We start from the raw sequence: 18934 nt of genomic DNA on the forward strand, positions 1-18934 counted from the left end.
AGAGAGAGAGAGAGAGAGAGCTGCTCCTCCTGGGAGGCAGTGATTTGCTCCCCAGCTACTCCTTGTCTTCTGGCAGTGATTGATAATTCCTAGTAGATCATTCAAACCCTCTTAAGTGCCCCTACTTACCCTACAGCTCAAGAATTTAGGGCCAAGGTATGTTCCCTCCCCTACAGTAACCAAGTGAGTCTGGGCAGCTTCCGCACTATTAAATGAAGGTTTAGATATATGTAGCCACAATGCATAGCCTAAAGAAAACAAGATGAATGTAATTAGTTGAAATCAATGCTTGACAGATATTCTGACAAACACAAAAAAGGTTAAGGCTGCCAATTTACCTGGGAGGAAACCCTGTTGAAAGCACTGAGACTTACTTCTGAGTAAACAGGGGATTAAGCTATATATTTTAAAACGAAAATCTTTTCCTTCAGCGTTGAGGTCCCTTTTCCATGGACTTAATTTTCAAATAAAATAAAAGAGTCAATACACAAAGGCAAGTTCTTCATAGGATTGGGGACTGAAATGGAAAAACTAGGATATACAACTCCATATTCCACCCACCCACCTTTCTTCTGCTTTTCTCATTTCTCAGGCATTCTCCATCTTACTCCTTGGAAGGCGATGCAGAGAAAAGAGCACAACTCCTTTGTTTGGTAAAGGTGCAGCACAAACTGGGTGGAGGAGATTCTGTCTGTAGTTTGGCCTCCTTCTTGTCTTTAGAACATACACAAAAGAGAGCTGAAGAAAAGCACAATTGGCCATCACAGGGAGGCAAGGAGACAGGAAGGCCTCAGCCTCTAGGCCCCATCTGCTGGCTGGCCCTGCAGGACAACTGGGCGGCCACTGTGTGAGACAGCATGCTGGACCAAATAGACCCCTTGGTCTGGCCCACCGGCGATTGCCTTCGTTCTAGTGTCTTCAAGACAGCAGTGGGGCCACAGATGTGTACACGACAGAAGCTGAGGACGGATGAACCCTAGAAACACTTGTCTGAGGAGCTCCTTGTCCCTACTGGAGTTACACTCTACAGCGGTGAAAAAATAACCCAATGGAAGAAAACAGGACAAGAGGGACAGGAATTTTTTGAAGCCAATCCCAAGCAGTTTTTAAAGGACACAATAAAAATTCAACATCTGTCCACGCTCTGATGTCACTGGGCATCTTTAGATATGCTCCACACTTCACGAGGATCAGAGTTGTCTTTTTGTGATTCAGCTGTACTAAAACAGTCCGTGCGCAGGCCAAGTGCAATTAGAATTTTTCTTCTTCTCGAAAGGGCACTGAGTCCCAGGGGTTATTAGCGGGATTAAAGCGGCCCATCGCTAGGGAAGGGCTTTGTCAGCAACAGGAGCAGCAGGTACAGGAAAGCGCGGGGACCCTGGAGAGGAGGATTAGGTCTCCGCTGAAGATTGCCCGGCTGCACTTAGCATGATGTCGGTTCTGCTTTCGGTTCAGGCGTTGCTGCTTCCCTCTTGTCATCAGGAAAGGAGAAATCTTTAAAGCAGGCGAGGAGACCCGGAAGACAAGGAAGCGCGCCGTAAATAAAAGCAGGCTGTAGCTGAAGATAAAAATAGGCGGGTTCTCGTTAGGAAAAACGGGCTGGTTCTCCGCACAATGACCTGAATTAATGCCGCCTCAGAGAAAAGACGAGGTGTGTGTCGCCGAGCGCCCACTAGGGGGAACTCTTTCCCTTCCCTTCCCGATTCCTTCCTCGCCCTCGTCCTCTGCCCGCGGTTTACTGCAAAAGTTTTTCTAAAACTAACAATACCAGAGAAAGGAAGTGCTCGCCGCTGATTGGACGGGGGATTTTTGTAGGTTTGATTCCTTGATTGGACAGGAGCCGTCGGGGGGTGGGCAGAGTGTTGATGTGCGCGCGGGGGGGGGCACCCTCTCTCTCCCCCTCCCTTCAGCCTCAGTGGCTGGTCCTGTTCTCACTGTACACTTTACTATAGCTTGCCATGTGACACTAAAATATAGCCTCTCTGTCGCACACGCACATCACACCCCACACACACACACACGCACGCACACAGCCACACGCACATACCGACACACGCTGGCACACACACACACACGCATGCACGCACGCACACACGGACCCACGCGAAGGACCGGGCCATCCAAAGTGGAGCTCTACCAGACGGGCGCGTCTCTCGAACCCAGCAGCGGGGAAGGACCGGCGTCGGGTCCCGCTCGGAACTATTTGGGCCTTCTGGAAACTCCATCCCTGGCTGTGGCGCATCATGCTCGGGGCTCCCATGGCACTGGATTTTGTGGTGCTTTTCTGCTTGGCATCCGCGATCGCAGCCGTGGAAGGTAACCTGCGCACTGCGAAGGAGGGGGGCAAAACTTTTGCGGCGGCGCCGGGGCTGGGCTGGGCTGGGGGCTCCCGCTCGCCGGCCTCGGTCGCCCGAAAGCGGGGCCGGCTGGCGAGCAGAAGAGGGATGCGGGCGCCGGAGTCGTGCCCGGCTGGCGTGCGGCCGCCTTCCCTCGTTCGGCCCGGCTGCACTGCAGCGGCGGGAGTGGGGGCGAGCCCTGGCGGGGCTGGAGTTCAGGGCCCGGCGCGACCCTCCCCGCGGGACTCCCGGGGCCCCTGGACGATGCCCTCTGGAGGGCGGCAGGTGGCTAGGCAGCAGCAGGCTGGCCGGGGAGCCGACCGGGGTGCAGGATGGGTGGGGCGGAGAGGCCGGGCTCTTCCTCCCTCGGCCCTGGACGGCGTCCCCGGAGCCCTCTTCGCCCATCGGGCCCTTGGCAGCATCTCTGCGCGCCCAAAGATGCCCGCGGTGCCGCTGCTGCCGCCGCCTGCCGAATCCAAGCACCATCGAGCCGTGGGCGAGAGCAGCCCGGCGGCGGCGGCGGCGGCGGCGGCGGCGGCGATTGGGGCCAATCGATCAGCGCGATCGGAAGACCTTTCCCCCCCCCCCCCCGTCGCTACCGCACGCCCCTCTTTGCCGCCGCGCCGCCTCCTCCTGGCTGCTCGGGCGGGGGCGCCACATCGCCCCCCCCCCCGCGAACGAGTCACGTCTGACGCCCCCGGGGCGCCTCTGCTGGGGGCGGGGAGTTTGGGAGGCGAAACTTTCCCAGCGGCACAAAGGAGGGGGCTCGCCTCGGCCGCCTGCAAGGGCCAAGGCGGGCACCTGTGGCCCGTGGCCCCCGCCCGGCCGAGGAGGCGAGAAGGAAGGAAGGAGTGCAGGCAGGCAGGCCAAGGGATGCTCGCCTGGCGTGCAACAGGGCGGCGGAACTTCGGGCGGGAGAGCCGCCCTCTCCCCCCTGCTGCGGAGCCCCCAGGGGCGTGGTGGGGACGGCCTCATCCTCTGGGGGGACCCCCCTCCCCCCCGAGGCCCCAGGCGCTGCTGTGGGATGGGTGGGCGCACGAGCTGGCCGGAGCAAGGCGGGGTAGGAGGGTGCGGCGGAGTCCGCCTGCCGTGCCTGTTGAGCCCCCAGCCCTCCTCTGGGGTCCCCGGCGAGCCTTCCGGAGGGGGGCGGCGAGCGTGCCTGGAGCGAGAGCCGCGGCGGCTTGGTCAGCGGCCGGCAGGCTGGAGGGCTCCCCTGGGCTCCCTCCGCTCCCCTCCCCTCCCCTGCCTTTGGGGTTTGCAGGGGGGGGGAGGCGTCTCGGGGCTGTGGCTGCCGAGCCAGGGACGCCAGGAGGAGGAAGAGGAGGAGGAGGAGGAGGAGGGATGCTTCCGAAAAAGTCTCTTGTCTGTGGCAGGCTGAATCGAAACCGGACAGGAAAACCAACCGCTCGGGCTGCTTGCTGGGGAGAGGACGTGCGGGACCCTCCGAGGGTGATCTCGGGAATCTCCTTTGTCACCCAGTCCGCCTTTGCCTTCTGTGCTGAGAAGTTTGTAGGAGCCCGGGAGGGACGTGCTCCGGCAGCCTTTGCAGAGCTGTGGGGCGGACTCGCTGAGTGGCCGCGGAGGTTAGGCGTGGAAAGAAAGTTGGGGTTGGAAAATGCTGCCGGGCTGGGCTCTTGCAGAGGCAGCTCCCCCTTTGCCCGTGCCTGGCTTTTCCTGGCCTCCCCAGCACCTTGGCCCCAGTGAATCTGACCCCAGACTAGGAGCCCTGCTGGCTGCCAGGACGGGAGCAAAGCAGAGACGGGGCTTCCGTGATGGATGCCGCGCCTTGTGTCCCCCCCTCACACCCACCAGCCTTCTTTTTGTTCCGGAAATCTCAGGAGTGCAGCGTCAAGCTAATCCCACAGCAAACAGCTTTGCTTGCCCAGCTAATTCCTCAGCAACCACCGTTTAAAAGGCCCCCAATCTTGGCAAAGCAGAAACTAACAATGGCTGGGAGTGGCAGGGGCTGGCTGGGCTGATGCGGGCACCGTTGCTTGGGATGGGGCTGAGCCCAATGCTGGTCGAAGGAGCCCCCGGTGGGCGTGGGGAGGATCGGCCTGGGTTTGTGGCAGGAGAGTGGCTATTGCTGTCTGTAGAAGGGAGGGGGGAATATGGTGCTCACTTAAGTGACAAAGCCGGGCTCCGATGCCTTCGCATTCCTCAGTGGGACCTTGTGCTGTCCAAATAGCCATTAGCCAGATTGCTGAGATGTTAGAGATAGTCTCTCCTTTTGCTTTAAGAGAAGGAATATCGGATCCATCCAGGTTGTGGAGGGACTGTGAATACCTTCCTGTTTTCTTTGCTGGTGGGGGGAGGGGGGAGGAAAGGTGGGGCACAGCTGCTTTTTGTTTCTGCACCCATTTGTTTAAGATTCTGGAACAAGTAGTGAAACTAGGAAGGAGAATAAGTGTTCTGTGATCACATACTGGTTAAAAATAAACAACACCCTTCAAGCCATCCCCTATAAAATGCATACATCAGGCACCTTTACCTTGGTCTACACTTAATTACTGTACATCTGAGCCCCTTTTATTAATTCGGGGTATATTGCTCGTGTCCCGTGTAGACTCGTATGTGTACAAATGTTCATTGGTTCTTACAGCCTGGATTTTTCCAAGCAGTAAGGCCTGATTATAAAATCAGACATGAATGTACACAGATCTCATTAAATGTGTGAAAAGCCCTTTGATGATCAACAACCAAATCTGTGACCCGATTCTACTGGAAAGTATTTTGTTACAGATGTTACGGGAATGACTTCTTATATCTTTGGGGGTTTGAATCATTATTGGCCAAAAATATCAATGAATGTTTGCTGCCACTAGATCCAGCGCTGGTCATTCTTTCCCCTAGCACAAAGAAGGACTTAAACCTTTCCCCTCTTAATGGCAGCTTCCTTCATGCAGGCTAGAAAACAGAATTTCTACCCTCTTTGTGGGTATGGTATAGGCCCCTCTTTGTGAATATGGTATAGGAAAAATTGGGACTTATTAATAGCCGGGGGGGGATGCATACCAATTCAGCTATATACCCACTTGCCCAGGCTTATATTTTTATGAGATATGCCAGATAGCCATTCGGAACGATTTCTGAATCTTCTGTAAAATATAAAACCTTTTTGAGAATTAGCAGTTGATGAGTGAACCTTGTTTCTGTCTTCCGTGTAACCCCTGCCAGCATCATTTGCATAATGATGGATCCATTGGCAGTGTTTTATTTAATCATGCATTCATTTCCTGTGCTTGTATTTGTAAACTTCATTGTTTTATCTTTGTATATTTAGGACTTCTGCGATAAAACTTAGCAAAGAAAAATGTTTCCTACGAAGGGATAGCAAAGTTCTCCATGGAGGGTTATGACCGAGGCAGCCCATCCACCCATGCAAGAGGCGGGCGGATGTTACAGTTCCCCAGTGATTAACATCCCCCAGGGGTGAACCAGGCCACACAAAGCATCCTGCTCTCTGCTAAGGCAGGATATTTCTTATTTAGGGTGTTTCACTGAGATTTCTTTCTAGTTTCATTGATTCAGCCATCTAGTGGGCTTCCCTGGAGAGCAGGGATTCCAATCTGAGTTTTCCAAATCCTGGCCTGACACTTTAACTACTGCCCCATACTGGATGGAAAAGAGCTCTGAGGAACAATAATGGGGCGGGGGGGGGGGAAGCAGTCCTAAGTAGCCTGTTCCTTCTTTATCATTCAGGATGGGCTAAAATCACCATCCAGCCTTATAAATTATTCTCATGTACTGTTAGGCTGTTATGTACTTGTGTTGCATTCTGCCAAGATCAGAACACTCAGGCACTTAAGGCCGTGGTCTTAAGTGCAGAGGTCCACTGAGTCCCCCAGCTTGGTGCTGAGAACAAGCGTGGTATAGCAGCCTCTCGTCTGGAGAGCTGGGTTTGATTCCCCACTCCTCCACGTGCAGCCGGCTGAGTGACCTTGGACTAGTCACAGTCTTGTAGGAACTGTTCTCACAGTGCAGCTCTGTCAGAGCTCTGCCAACCTCATCAAACTCACAGGGTGTCTGTTGTGGGTAGAGGGAGGAAAGGCAGTTGTAAGCTGCTTTGCGACTCCTTTAGGTAGTGAAAAGTAGGGTAAAAAACAACTTTTTCTTTTTCTTCCCTGACACATTTCCTGGCGCCCATCATCAAACATTAGAAAGCAAGGGAGGCAAAGATGGGCATTGCCCATAAGGGATTCTGATTGGCCACTGGAGATCCAATGGGCTGGGCAGATTAAAATAATGTTGTTTCAGTGATAGCTGCTCCCTCAGTGTTGATTTTATTTTCTTACTTCTTTTTTTCCAGTGTATTTTTAAAATTGCCCCCCTTTCTCCCTGCTCTTGGGTTTCCTCTGTGGGGGGCTCTGCCTCCTGCAGCACCCCTTTTGTCATTTGCTGCACCCCCTGTGGCAGCCATTTTGTAGTTGTGCTTAGAATCCCAAGGGTGCCTTTGGGCCGAAAAAGGTTTGGGATCCCTGCCTTAGAGAATACAGCAATATCAATAAATCTAATTCTCAACATAGCCCCATCTGCAGATACTTATATCTGCACATTAGGGCTGTGTAGAGACTACAGAGAACTTTCTACATACCCCAGCAAATAGGCAAGTTTGCAAACAACAACAACAAAAACCTCACAATAAAAATGGAGGGAGGTTGAAGTCCCTCCTCAACAGAGGAGCATTGGCTGCACTTATGTGGGCTCAGTGTGGAGGGTGGAGGAGAAGGAGCAGGAGCTCCACTGTGTGAGCAGCATATAGAATATGATATGGCAGTGCTGCAGGTGGGCAGGGGAAGGAGGAGAGGGAAGCTGCCCTTGCCCCTCCCACCCCCATTATTGCTTTTCACAGAGCAGAAGGGCAATAGGTGAGGGGGAGGCTGTTGGCTAGGCAGTCCCAGGGAGGTGGCGGTTGGGTGGATGAGGGCAGTGGGGCAGGCAGGAGGGCCGGGAGAGCTGCAAGGAGGGTAGAGTGAGATGGGTGGGCAGAATAGTGGGGAAGAAGAATGAAAGGCAGAGTGGTAGGCAAGATGCTTCCTCCCAGACATGTTTCTCATGGGTTTGTGTTGGGGGAGTGGGCGCCCTCAAATGAATGAGTGACCATGCTAAGTAGGGGGAGGATGGGACCCCTGCCTGCAAGTCTCACAGGTCCCTATTTGCATTTGTCTAAATGCAGAGTAGTCCCCTTAGCATACCTCATCCTGGTCAGTGAAGGCTGGTCTTCAGGTCTGTCAGTGGTGACCTGTCCTGGTTACAGTGTTGGAATAGGAAGTGAGAGAAGAAGGTTCAAATCCACATTCAGCCGACTGAGTGACCTGGCTTGTGTGCTTTTTCTTTCTCTGCCTCATAGAACTCTACTGGCAGCAAAATGGAAGAGCAGTTGCTGTCTGAACTCATTGAAGAAAAGCCAGACTTAAAATTGTGATGGATGGATTGGGTTTTAATACATATTTTGATTCCTGGGGAGATGCCACACAAATGTTAGACCCCTTCAAAAGGAAGGCTAGTTGGGTGCTTTGGCGCCCGAAGCGGCCATTCGCACCCGAAGCAGCCAGCATCAGCACCTTGTGTTATAAGGAAATGTTGTTATAGGTTTAGGTGAGTTTTGGGGGAGGAGTTTAGGGTGGGGAGGTGCATCCAGAAAGTGGGGGACCCCCATCGGGACCACTAGACCTGTCAGCAAGTTGTTATTTGTGCTTCTGTGTCGTTTGGTTTTGTCATTTTGAGGAAGATCATAAACTCTTGAAATGTTGCGTCAGGAACAAGGAGGGCTTCAGCCATGTCTTGAAAGTTGTCTAGCAGAATTTTATTCCATTTGAAAAAAACTGTTTCAAGTGCAAATACTAGGCACAATTTAAAGCAGTGGATAACTGAGATTCCTTGTAATAAATTGGGGCCCTTTTGTTGTTTCTGAAGTATGAAGGACCCTCTTGTATCTTGTTTCAGAGCCTTCAGATCAGCCGACCGTGCTGTCCAAAGCAGTACAGGCTCATGAACAACTTCAGTGAATTTAGCAGGGTATAACTCTGTTGAGGTTCCCATGGTCTGTGTATTTGAAGACGTGTGCATGCACATTAAAGTTTATACTTTGAATAAAACATTGTGTCTCTTGCCGCTGGACTCAAACTTTGTGGCGCTGCATCCGATCAACACTGTTTAAATAAATAGTAATGACTGGGGAAGGCACTGGCAAACCACCCCGTATTGTGTCTGCCATGAAAACGCTGGAGGGCGTCACCCCAAGGGTCAGACATGACTCGGTGCTTGCACAGGGGATACCTTTACCTTTACCTTTATCCGATCAACACAGCTACCCACCTGAATCTAAGATTGCACTGCAAGTTTGATCCTGCACATATTCCTTGCTACATTTGCCTGACTCTGGAGATACAACACAGTTGCCCCTTTTGTGACTCGGTGGGACAACCACTGCCGGATGGAAATTTGTTTGGATTATTGCTATTTTTGTACAAGAAATCTTTGATGTATCTGTATTTAGAACGCACAGGGATGAAAGCAAAATGCAAGCTACAAATAGTGAGATCCCCTCATTGAGGCGTGCTTTAGAAGCCTAGGGCCTGGTTCAGAAGTTGGTGAAGAATTTCAGGAGTCTCGTGACAGAGCTGGAGTTCAGAAAGGACTAACCATGCAAGCTTGTGCACGGTTAATGGGGAATGAGTGTCACTGAATACAGTGGGACTTACTCCTCAGCAGACATTTATAGGTTGCACGGTTAGAAAGTTTGCCTCCACAAGGGTAGTGGTGACGGCAGCAAGAGAGGGCAGCTCTTCTGAATCAAAGAAATGGTCCAACTTTGAAATTGTGTTCTTCTTTTAAACTTGCAAAATGCTGTTGTGACGACCATCATTTGTCTTGGTGGTGATGCTGCTCCAGGACCAACAGAAAGGAACTTGCCAATCAATTCAATCCCTTGAAATGTTGTGTGGTTTTGTGGCTACGATCTTTTTATGGCTTTTTTTTTGCATTTTTGTTTTGCTTTTCTTTGATGTTCCCCCCTACCCTTTCTGAAATGCATTAATTAATTGCCATGGTCTAGATTATGCCAATTTAATTCAGGTTAATGAGCCCTTACTAAAACAAATAACCCTATTGACTTTAGAGGTGCTAGCTTCGTCAATTAGCGCTCATCAAAGTGAGGAAGGGTTTTGCATGCTCCTCCTAGGAAGAGGGGATCTAATTTGCACTTACAGAGGCCACGGGCCTTCATAAATACCCTTGGATGTTACTAAAGAATCCTACATGCCCTGCTTATTATGATAATATATGTGTGCAAAATGCCCACCATTTATTATTTTGTTTCGGGAGTTATTAGTCACAGCTGCAGCTTGAAAGAGATGTACAATGAATATTTATTTTCTTCCTAATAGAGATCCAAAGTGGCTTGCAACGTTCCTTCTCCGTTTTATTGTCACAACAACCATGTGATGTAGGCTAAGAGCGTGATCAAGGGTCACCCAGCGAGTGTCCATGGCTGAGTGGGGATTCAAACCTGGGACTCCCTGATCTTGGTCCGACACTCTTGTTGCTGTGGGAGTGCCTCTTCTCCATAAAAGAAGAGGAGGGAGGGGAGACTTTTCAACTTTTCACATGCAGGATCAAAACAGGGAAGAAAGTATTTTAAACCCTTTAAACATTTCAATCATGTAGTCTTTAAAAGATCTGAGTTAAACAGAAAGTGTAAAAAATGTACTCTTAAAATGAGACCATGTCCTCTTATCTGACAGGTTGAATTGAAGCCCACTTTTGGTATAAAAGAATGAATCTGGGGAGATATCTGACTTTTGATACCCCGTGAGCATTGTAGATGTGATAGGCATGTACTGAACTTCTATACTTGACCCAAGGACTGGCATATTGTAACTGGCACTAGGATGCAGGAGGCTGGATTTTGTATCCCAAAACAAACATCCACTTCCCTTGCCTGAGAGATCTTGTATGTCTATCTTATGGCCTCTGATGTCTTCAGTGGTCACATTCTGAATGCTTATTCAAAAAATTTGTATCCTGCTTTTCTTTCCCCTGGGAACCCAAAGCGAGTTACATAAGAACCACAATACAATTAAACAAATAATGACCAACAAAAAGAATATTCAGGTTACCACCAGGGCTGGATATCTAACTGTGTTGGCTGATGCTACACTACAGCCTGTGAGGCTGGCGCTAAGAACCAAGGGACAAAGGCATTTATGACTCTGCTAAACAAACACAAAGGAAGTGTACTTTGGGCCCTGTGGAGAAACAGTGTTCTGCTCAGTAACTACTCTTCATTAAAAACTAGCCCTGTAGTATTCAAGTAAGCAGCCTCTCTTGGCGTCCCAGTGTGTGTAGAGACCTCACCCCCCCATTTTTTATACACACAGTCACACACATTGGGATCTAAATGGGTGTACTTTGATAGTGTAAGAGCTGAAGTGCGATCCTATGCAAGTTCTGAGAAGCAAGCCCCCTTATGATCAGTGGGGCTTACTTCCACATAAGCATGCATAGGCCTGTAGCCATGAGCATGGCATGATCAATGATGGTCCTATGTCAAATAAAAAGCTCTGCATAACTGTATGCCAATATGTTTTAATTGTTACAACAACTCATTAATATTCATGCTTCTTCAGGGAATGTAACTTGTGACATGTAACATGTTAAATTAATGATTTAAAATGGCCCTTTTTGGTGGTGAAAACCACTGTTTTTAAATGGCCTTGATTTATAGCCATTTGCTGTGGTGCCATGCAGCCCGCAGTTATGCCTGTGGAGCTGCAAGGGAGTCGCTGATGGGTGGGAGGGAGAGTCTGCACGAGCCAGTCTGAGACACCTCTTCCTTTCGGAATTACAGATTACAAGGTTGTCTCTGATTATAATTCTACAGGAACAAAGCCTCTGATAGGGCAGGGAAGATGCCTAGTGGGCAGCCTTCTTCCTCTATCCCTAGTTTCTCCATGCTGGCAGAGTAAATATGCAAGAGGGCAAAACACCAGATGCTTAAAAGAATAAAATAGTTTTATTTAGAAGAGAAACAACTTTGTATAGAAAGAGAGGTGAGAGAGACCTAACTGTCTAATTGTTCTGTATTCATTCTGTCTGTTCTGGAGACAAGCAGAGAGGAAGGAAGTCTCCAAATCAGGTCACTGGAGGAGAGTATTTGAAAAATATCATGCAGTTTCTTATCTAACTATGTTGAATACCCATCTCCTCTGATCCCCATAGGATCTGATCCTTCATAGGATTTTGAATCATGCCCACTACAGATCTTGCATATTCCAACTCTCCAGAAGATCCCTTTCCAATGTCAGCCTCAGTTTAAAAAAAAAGGCAAAAACTAAATGCTTTGAGCATTCAAATCCAGGGCCTAGTCTGCACACATGAGATAATGCACTTTCAATGCACTTTAGAAGTAGATTTTCCTGTTCTGCACAGGAAAATCCAGCTGCGAAAGCACATTGAAAGTGCATTATCTATTGCATGCAGACTACATGTTTGCCTTGATAAACATTGGTTTTGTCACCCTTTGTGCTTTGCCTGCCTTCTGCAGCAGAGACCCAACTCATCTCAGCCTTTACAGCAAGAAATGCCTGGCAGTGTAGCTCCTGTTTCATGATAAGCCTGTGTGATGGCATAAGGGATGGGGAATCTTGAGCCCATTCCCCCACCCCCCTCAGGTTAGTAGCCAGTTTTACTGAGAAGTCATGGAAGGCAAAGTGCTGTGATATTTGAACCTCCCAACCTTCTCCCCATACCTCTTCCTTCCACCATCAAGAGGAGGATCAAGGAGAATGGTAGATCTGCATGAGCTTCTGTTCTCAAGCCCCCTTCCATCTCCCAAACCCAATGTTGCTTTTGTTTCTTCTCCTCTCCTTTAACTTGAGTTTGCCCTGAATGTGGCTATTAGCAAATCAAGAGGACAGTGTTTGGCCCAGGGACCAGTTGCAGCTAAACTATAGTCTCGAAAGGGTTCAAGTGGGTCATTTCCAACCCATTGGCCAAATGTAGTCCATGTACAAAGCATCTTCTCTCCCAAACAGGTCTCCAAGATTCCCTTGAAAAATCCAACAATGGCAATTTCGCAGCTGCCCAGGATGTCTCATTCCATTGCTAAGTGGCTCTTGCTGAGTAGCTGAAATGGGACGACACAAGTAGCGAAAGGTGGTGTCATGCACTCGGCCAGCTGGATTTACAAAGAGCTTTCAGAATGGGTGGGATGTTGAAGATTAGAAAAGCCTACCCAGGCTTTTGTCAAGCAGCACTGGAGGAAAAAAGGAAGGGGGTTAGGGGCAGATGGATGAATCTTCAGCAGCAGCTGGGCTGTTTCTTTATAGCCAGAAGAAATAGTGGAGCAGCTCAGTTTGAGTGGAGTCATCAGCCTCGCTTGGCTGCCATTGATTTCTGATAAAATTAGGTTCCCAAATGGTGCTTCTGTAGAGCTGAAGGCATTTAAGATTATAGCAGGATTCTGTGTTCCTGTGAACATGAGAGCGGCATTTCTCAAACTTTTGATAGCTGAGGCACATTTTTTCCTGGATTGGAATAGGAAGAACTCTTTCCTATTATACCACCCTCCCTGCATGTTTTTTTGGATCAACTCCCAGAACTGTATTTCCTGCAATTGTGTATTAATGCTGTTTTCCAGGATCTTCTTTGACCGATTTGTTGGGCCTCCAGGAAGGGACAAGGTAGTAGTGATGCTATACCTCCCCATTGTAAATGATGGGCAGGGCAGTGTCCTTCAAGGAATAGACTTAGGCCGTAGACTTCTAGGGTGGGATTGTTATCTTGATGAGGTTTGGTGATTTGTCCAGTCCCTTATAATCATTCCAATAATACAACAAAAAATGAGATAAAGCACTTCCACCTGATTGTCATACCCACATATTCTGACTTGCCACCAGGGGGTGCTCTAGCATCCATGTCAGATATCAATGCCAACCCTGGGCCTAACGCACTGCTACCCTGGTTGTTGGATTCAGGCACAGTCAGGTTCAGGCTGATGACTGGGATCAGCCAGCCATGACAGATGTTTGGTTCCATCCAACATCTTTGTGCCAAATGCACCAGGGCCTGTTCCAACGGCCTTGTCCAGCCTCTATGGTTCACCAGATGCAGGAGGCAGCCAAGGCGAGGTGGTTTGGCGGTTTCATGGCAAAGTGCAAGGCTGTCAGGTCGCTGTCAAAATGGATGGTGTGCAGCTGAAGGCCTTTCCTCTGACAAGGATTGAGCCCAGTCACAAGGGCTTTGGACCTGGTACTGAGAGCCTCCAGGATGATACTGAAGGAGAAGCCTTAGCCGTGGGGGCAACACATTCATTCTCTGCCCACCTTGCCTGGGCATGTGGTTCCTGTGCTCTCTAGTGAAGCTCTGTCCGTTTGCTCTCCAGTTCCCCACCTCAGCATGGCTTTGGACCTCTCTCCGGTTCCTGACTTCGGCTTGATTTAGATCTTCACTTCGGCTCTCGGCTTGGTAACCTGAACCCTGTCTCTGCTCCGTTTCCCCTTGTGGACTGAGCACCTCAGACGGGACTCTTTGGCTTGGCTCCTGGACTTTGTTGAGGGAGTTCTTACTCAGTCCTCGGGTGTAGCCCAGCAGAGCAGCACACTGATTCAGTCAAAGCACGTGGGTGTTTATTAGCTAATTACCAATTTAGTAGTTAACATCCCAATAGCCTACAGGAGTCCACAAACTCACGGCCTCAAGAGGGCAGTCTCAGGGACTAACATTCCTGCCAGGAGGGTCAGTCCCTTTTCAGGTATCAGCATAACTCTTCTTCCAGGCTTTAGGGCCAAGTGTTCAACGATAAAAAGAGTTCAGACTCTTTTAAACTATTGTATCTTATGAACTGGTGACATTACCAGGAAGTTCTGTGGAGGATTTTGTTAGCCCTTCCCTAAATAAACTGCTGATTAAAGCATTTTGGCTTCACTAGTTCACTAACTGTGTTGCATATCGGCCAGTGACCTTTGCTAGTGAAACAGCCTGCCTATTGCTGATCCTTAACTGGTTGCACATGTTAGCAATGTCCTCGTGCCGGAGCCTGGGGAGAGACCGTAAGTTGGCTGCCTGAGCACAGTATATTTTCATGTTCTGATTGCAGTGGCAGTTTCATTCTGTCTGGGACTTGAGTCAATGGTTGGCAAACATTTTCCAGGGGGAACTTGATGCTGGAGATAGATCAGGTTCCCCCTTTCCTGTAAGAGTCTGCTGCCCTTTGTTTCAGGCTAATGGTTAACAGAAGTAAGAGCCAAGCAAGAGGGATTCTGAACCATGTTGTCTTAAACTCTGTATCTTTAAATTGCCACACTCCTGAGAAATGAAAGGGTTACTGAGCAATTTTTGGTTTTAAGGTTACTTGCTCAGATCCTTGGGTATGGTTGACATGAATAACTTGGGGACAGGGATATCCCTTCTGCAGAACAGAACAGCAAACAGGGAAGCTCTGATTGATATTCTCTGAGAAAACAGCATGGTTCTCTGGTAGGTCATCTAAAGAGCTTGCAATATGCTTGGGAGTGTGTCCTACTGGGTGTACACAGCTCTGCTTCCCAACCATATTCTGCAAGATCATAGAATCAAAGAGTAGGAAGGGGCCATACAGGCCATCTAGTCCAACCCCCTGCTCAACGCAGATCCACCACTCCTGGGGTTTCTTGAAGTCTGAAGAATGTTCCAGGGGTTTCTTGATGGTAAAAAAGTTGAGGAAGGCTGCTGTGGGCAGTCAGACATTTTGTGTTGTTGCTATTCAGTCACAGCTGACTTAGGGCAACCTTGTGCGGTTTTCAAGGCAAGGGTTATTTAGAGAGAGTTTGCCATTGCCTCCCTCTGTGCAGTGGTCTTAGTGGTCCTCCTTCCAAGTACTGATCAGGGCTGACCCTGCTTAACTTCCGAGACCCGACAAGATTGGGCTAGTTTGTGCTGTCCAGGTCCGGGCTATGGTTCATTAGTGGGATTGAAATGGGCTGAGCCCAAATGCTCTGGTTTAGGTGCTTTCAAAATTTGGCAGGAGCTGCCTTCCTCAGTAGCTCTGTCAATGGTTGCACTTCTAAAAAGCTCATTGTTCAAATAGCGGTTCTGCTGAACACAGCTAGCTGCTTTAACAGCTTCTCTTTGTAGAGCATGCAACCATTCTCCATGCTCCGTGCGATGCCGTTGTGCCTCCATTCGCCCTTCACCTGCTGCCTCCTTCGTCTGGGAGCCAGAGTCATGGGGCCTCTAAAATTAGTTCCAAACACATCTCTATGCTTCCCTGCACTGTGCGGTCCCTGTTAGGATCTTGACAACTTTAATCATAACTTTCGCAAACTTGACAAAGAAGCGTGTTATTATTTCTAGTCTATTGAGGAAATTACACTGATAATAAAATAATATCTGGGGAGAGATTTCCAACTGAAAGGGAAATTTTGGATGAAGTATATCTGAAGTGTAGTAGAGCAATTTATTCCATCTGATTTGATGTGAAATCAAAGTGAATGCCTCCCTCCCAGGTCCTATAAAGAAAACACCTTTTATGACACTTAATTCTTTTAAATCTTCCCAGAGTCACTTAGGATATTTTCTCACTTGCTCAGTGAAGGATGTAGGAGGCTGTTTTCCAGGTGTCTCTCAGGAGCATGTGCATTCAGTCTGTGTTCCCTTGGATTCTGAGGTGTTCCCATCACAGCAGGACTCTGGTATGGCCGGGACAGTGAGTGCATTGACCCACCTGGAGCACTGATTCACCTTACCTTCAAACTGTTAAAAAAATGTGGCTTGTCAATATAGGACACTGTAGGACACTGTAGATTATGAGTAAGAACTTGTTTTTAGACTAGGAAGGTTTCTGATTGCAAAAGGAGGCATGCAGAACTGCATTCTAAATAATGGCCGTGTTCCAGTCTCTTCCCACTGTCATGCCCCCTGCTGCATCTCTGGCTGAGTCTCCGGTGGTTGGGCCAGAGGTGGCAGCTGATCCTGATCCACTGCCCTGGCCCAGCACTTTCTGGGCACCACCTGGAGATCTGGCCAGTGAAGATCATGTGGGGGATCGGGACCAGCTCAGTGTCCCAGACAATGAGCAACCTGGTTCCAACCAGACCGGTACCCAGCCTGAGGTGCCTGCATGCGCCAGCCTTGAAGATTACTGGTGGAATGGCACTGCTGGTCCCAGGTGAAGATTCCAGCAAGTTGGAGAAGGCGATCTACCCTGACAGCTGTCAGGAGATCAGATGTCTGTCAGCTTGCTGTCAGCATAGATGGGACTCAGCTGTACCTCCTTCTTCCAATGAGGACTACGATCAGCTGCAAGCCCTTTGGCTAAGGGCTGCCCCTCTCAGCTTGGCTGTATTTTAGAAGGTCTTTCGTGGGTGCAATGCATGTGTTCCCTGCCTGTCTTCCTGGGCAACTCCTTGTTCCTATTCGCTAGGGCAAAGCCCTGCCTGACTCACTCCCAGCTCCAGACCCTTGACTTTGGTTTCTGCTACCGCTCCCAGCTTCTGACTACATCCTCAGCTTCTGACCACAGTTTGGCTTCAACTATTTTTCTGGCTGCTGATCCCGCCTTGGCTTGACCTCGCTCCCTGCTCTGCCTACTGTGTGAACTGTCTCTCCAGCTCCCAACCCCTCAGACTGGACTTTGGTTTTTGGCTGATGCACCCTGCCTCAACACAACAACCCAACCGAGTAGGGCAGCACACTCGCCTGATTGAATCAGCTTTGCCCATCCAGCATTTCCCCTCTTGTTTTCATTTTCATTATGCCTCAATTATGCTGCAAACATCGCTACTGAAGTTTTCAACATGGCAAAAGTCCCCAAAGGAGACAAAAGGTAAACTCAAGGAACTGTTCATTATAAGTAAGCCAAAGTTTTGAAGTGGTTAGGTGTGTGGACTTCTAATCTGGTGAGCAGGGTTTGATACTACTCTCCCCCACATACAGCCAGCTGGGTGACCTTGGGCTCACCACAGCACTGATAAAGCTGTTTTGACTGAGCGGAAATATCAGGGCTCTCTCAGCCTCACCCACCTCACATGGTGTCTGTTGTGGGGAGAGGAAAGGGAAGGTGAATGTAAGCTGCTTTGAGACTCCTAAGGGTAGAGAAAGGTGGCATACAAGATTACTACTACTCTTTCTCCTCCTCCTGACCATTCATCAGTGCTCAAATCCACATAAACTCATGTTCTTGGTCAATGATTTTTGAAATTGTTAAAAGAAGGAGCCAGTACTCATCAATTTCCACCCATTCCCCCCCCCCTCAGGACTTCAGAGAGCTTTGGAAAAAAGTTGCCAGTAACTCAATTCCAGTCAATATTATCACATAAAAGCCTTGTTCTTGACATCTGGGTTCTGCTGCCTATGGACAAATCTGAGTTTGCCATTCATTTCTTTACATGTTCCCTGGAAATGTGGTGAGGAAGTCTGGCTGTGATCCTGTGTCACGACAGACAAAGGCTTGATTTGACTCTGGTTTCCAGTTTTGGTTTGGAGAGCAAATGCCTACCCTCATTTGCCGCTTTGAATACAATGGCAAATTATGGTTGGCTGAATTCAGAAGGGCCGGGAGGAAAGGGAGAGTCAGAGGAGAGAATGTGTGTCAAAATTCAGAACGTGGCCAAGTTGAAATCATCTGTTAACTATTTATCACAGGAGACTGAATGTAGTAAATCTTTCACTGGAAAATGTCTTCCAGCCCTCAATAATTCTTGCACCCCTTCCCTTCAACCTTTGAACATTTCTACTTGTTTTACAAAGTATGGATTCCTATTTTTATAGCAAAAGACTATCAAAAGGCAGCATGTATGTTTTTTTTTTAAATATAGAAATGGAATTGACATTTTTTTTTTGTGGAGGAGGGGGATACTGAACGATCTTGTGACTGAGATTGCTTAAGCATGTTTCCAGCAGATACCTCTGTAGCTACTTGCTATCTCCTGTGTCAAGTCTCACTTTGAAGTCTTCCTAAGAAATGGTGGGAAATAGTGATCTCATCAAAACATCATAGATGTGTTGGAACATCACCCAAAGTAGTTGTTATATTGGTAGTCTGGTTGAGATAGCCTCATTAGAAGAAGAAGAGTTGGTTCCTATATGTTGCTTTTCTCCACCCGAAGGAGGCTCAAAGCGGCTTACAGTCGCCTTCCCTTTCCTCTCCCCACAACAGACACCCTGTGGGGTGGGTGAAGCTGAGAGAGCCCTGATATCACTGCTTGGTCAGAACAGTTTTCTCAGTGCCGTGGCGAGCCCAAGGTCACCCAGCTGGTTGCATGTCGGGGAATGCAGAATCGAACCCAGCATGCCAGGTTAGAAGTTCGCAGTCCTAACCACTACACCAAACTGGTTCTCAATGTGATTCAGCCCAAAACTTAAAAATCTAAAACACAGAGCCTTCCCAGAGTTGTGGAACTCTTTGTACCCCATTCCCTTTCTGAACCAACTCAGGGATGTATACAGCATGGAGAATCTTGCAGGAAGTGCTGTGGAAGCTGTGAGCTGTTACTACTTTCCACTAGAAGTAGCAGAATTGGGCTGACCTTCCAGCCTTGTTAGAGCAGTCACCTCTAAATTGAATTAGAATATGACCTACAGCTGATCTTCATATCTGCACAAGGCTGAATATATAA

At 48.9% G+C, this 18934-nt stretch overlaps 1 protein-coding gene across 6 annotated transcripts in view; it reads left to right on the top strand.

The window, feature by feature from the left end:
- Positions 1–1895: 1895 nt before the first annotated feature.
- Positions 1896–18934, top strand: part of EPHB1 (EPH receptor B1) — a 416704-nt gene continuing 399665 nt past the window's right edge. The window contains exon 1 of one of the 6 annotated variants that reach the window (XM_077349118.1): positions 1896–2316. In XM_077349118.1, the coding sequence (XP_077205233.1) occupies positions 2244–2316 (73 nt within the window). In that variant the 5' untranslated portion in view covers positions 1896–2243. Of the gene's footprint in view, positions 2317–16682; positions 17143–18934 lie in introns of those variants that run through there. The other 5 variants (XM_077349124.1, XM_077349120.1, XM_077349125.1 and 2 more) reach the window with 5 other exon arrangements.

This window comes from Paroedura picta, chromosome 8 (assembly GCF_049243985.1).
Source record: "Paroedura picta isolate Pp20150507F chromosome 8, Ppicta_v3.0, whole genome shotgun sequence".
Taxonomy (NCBI): Eukaryota; Metazoa; Chordata; class Lepidosauria; order Squamata; family Gekkonidae; genus Paroedura; species Paroedura picta.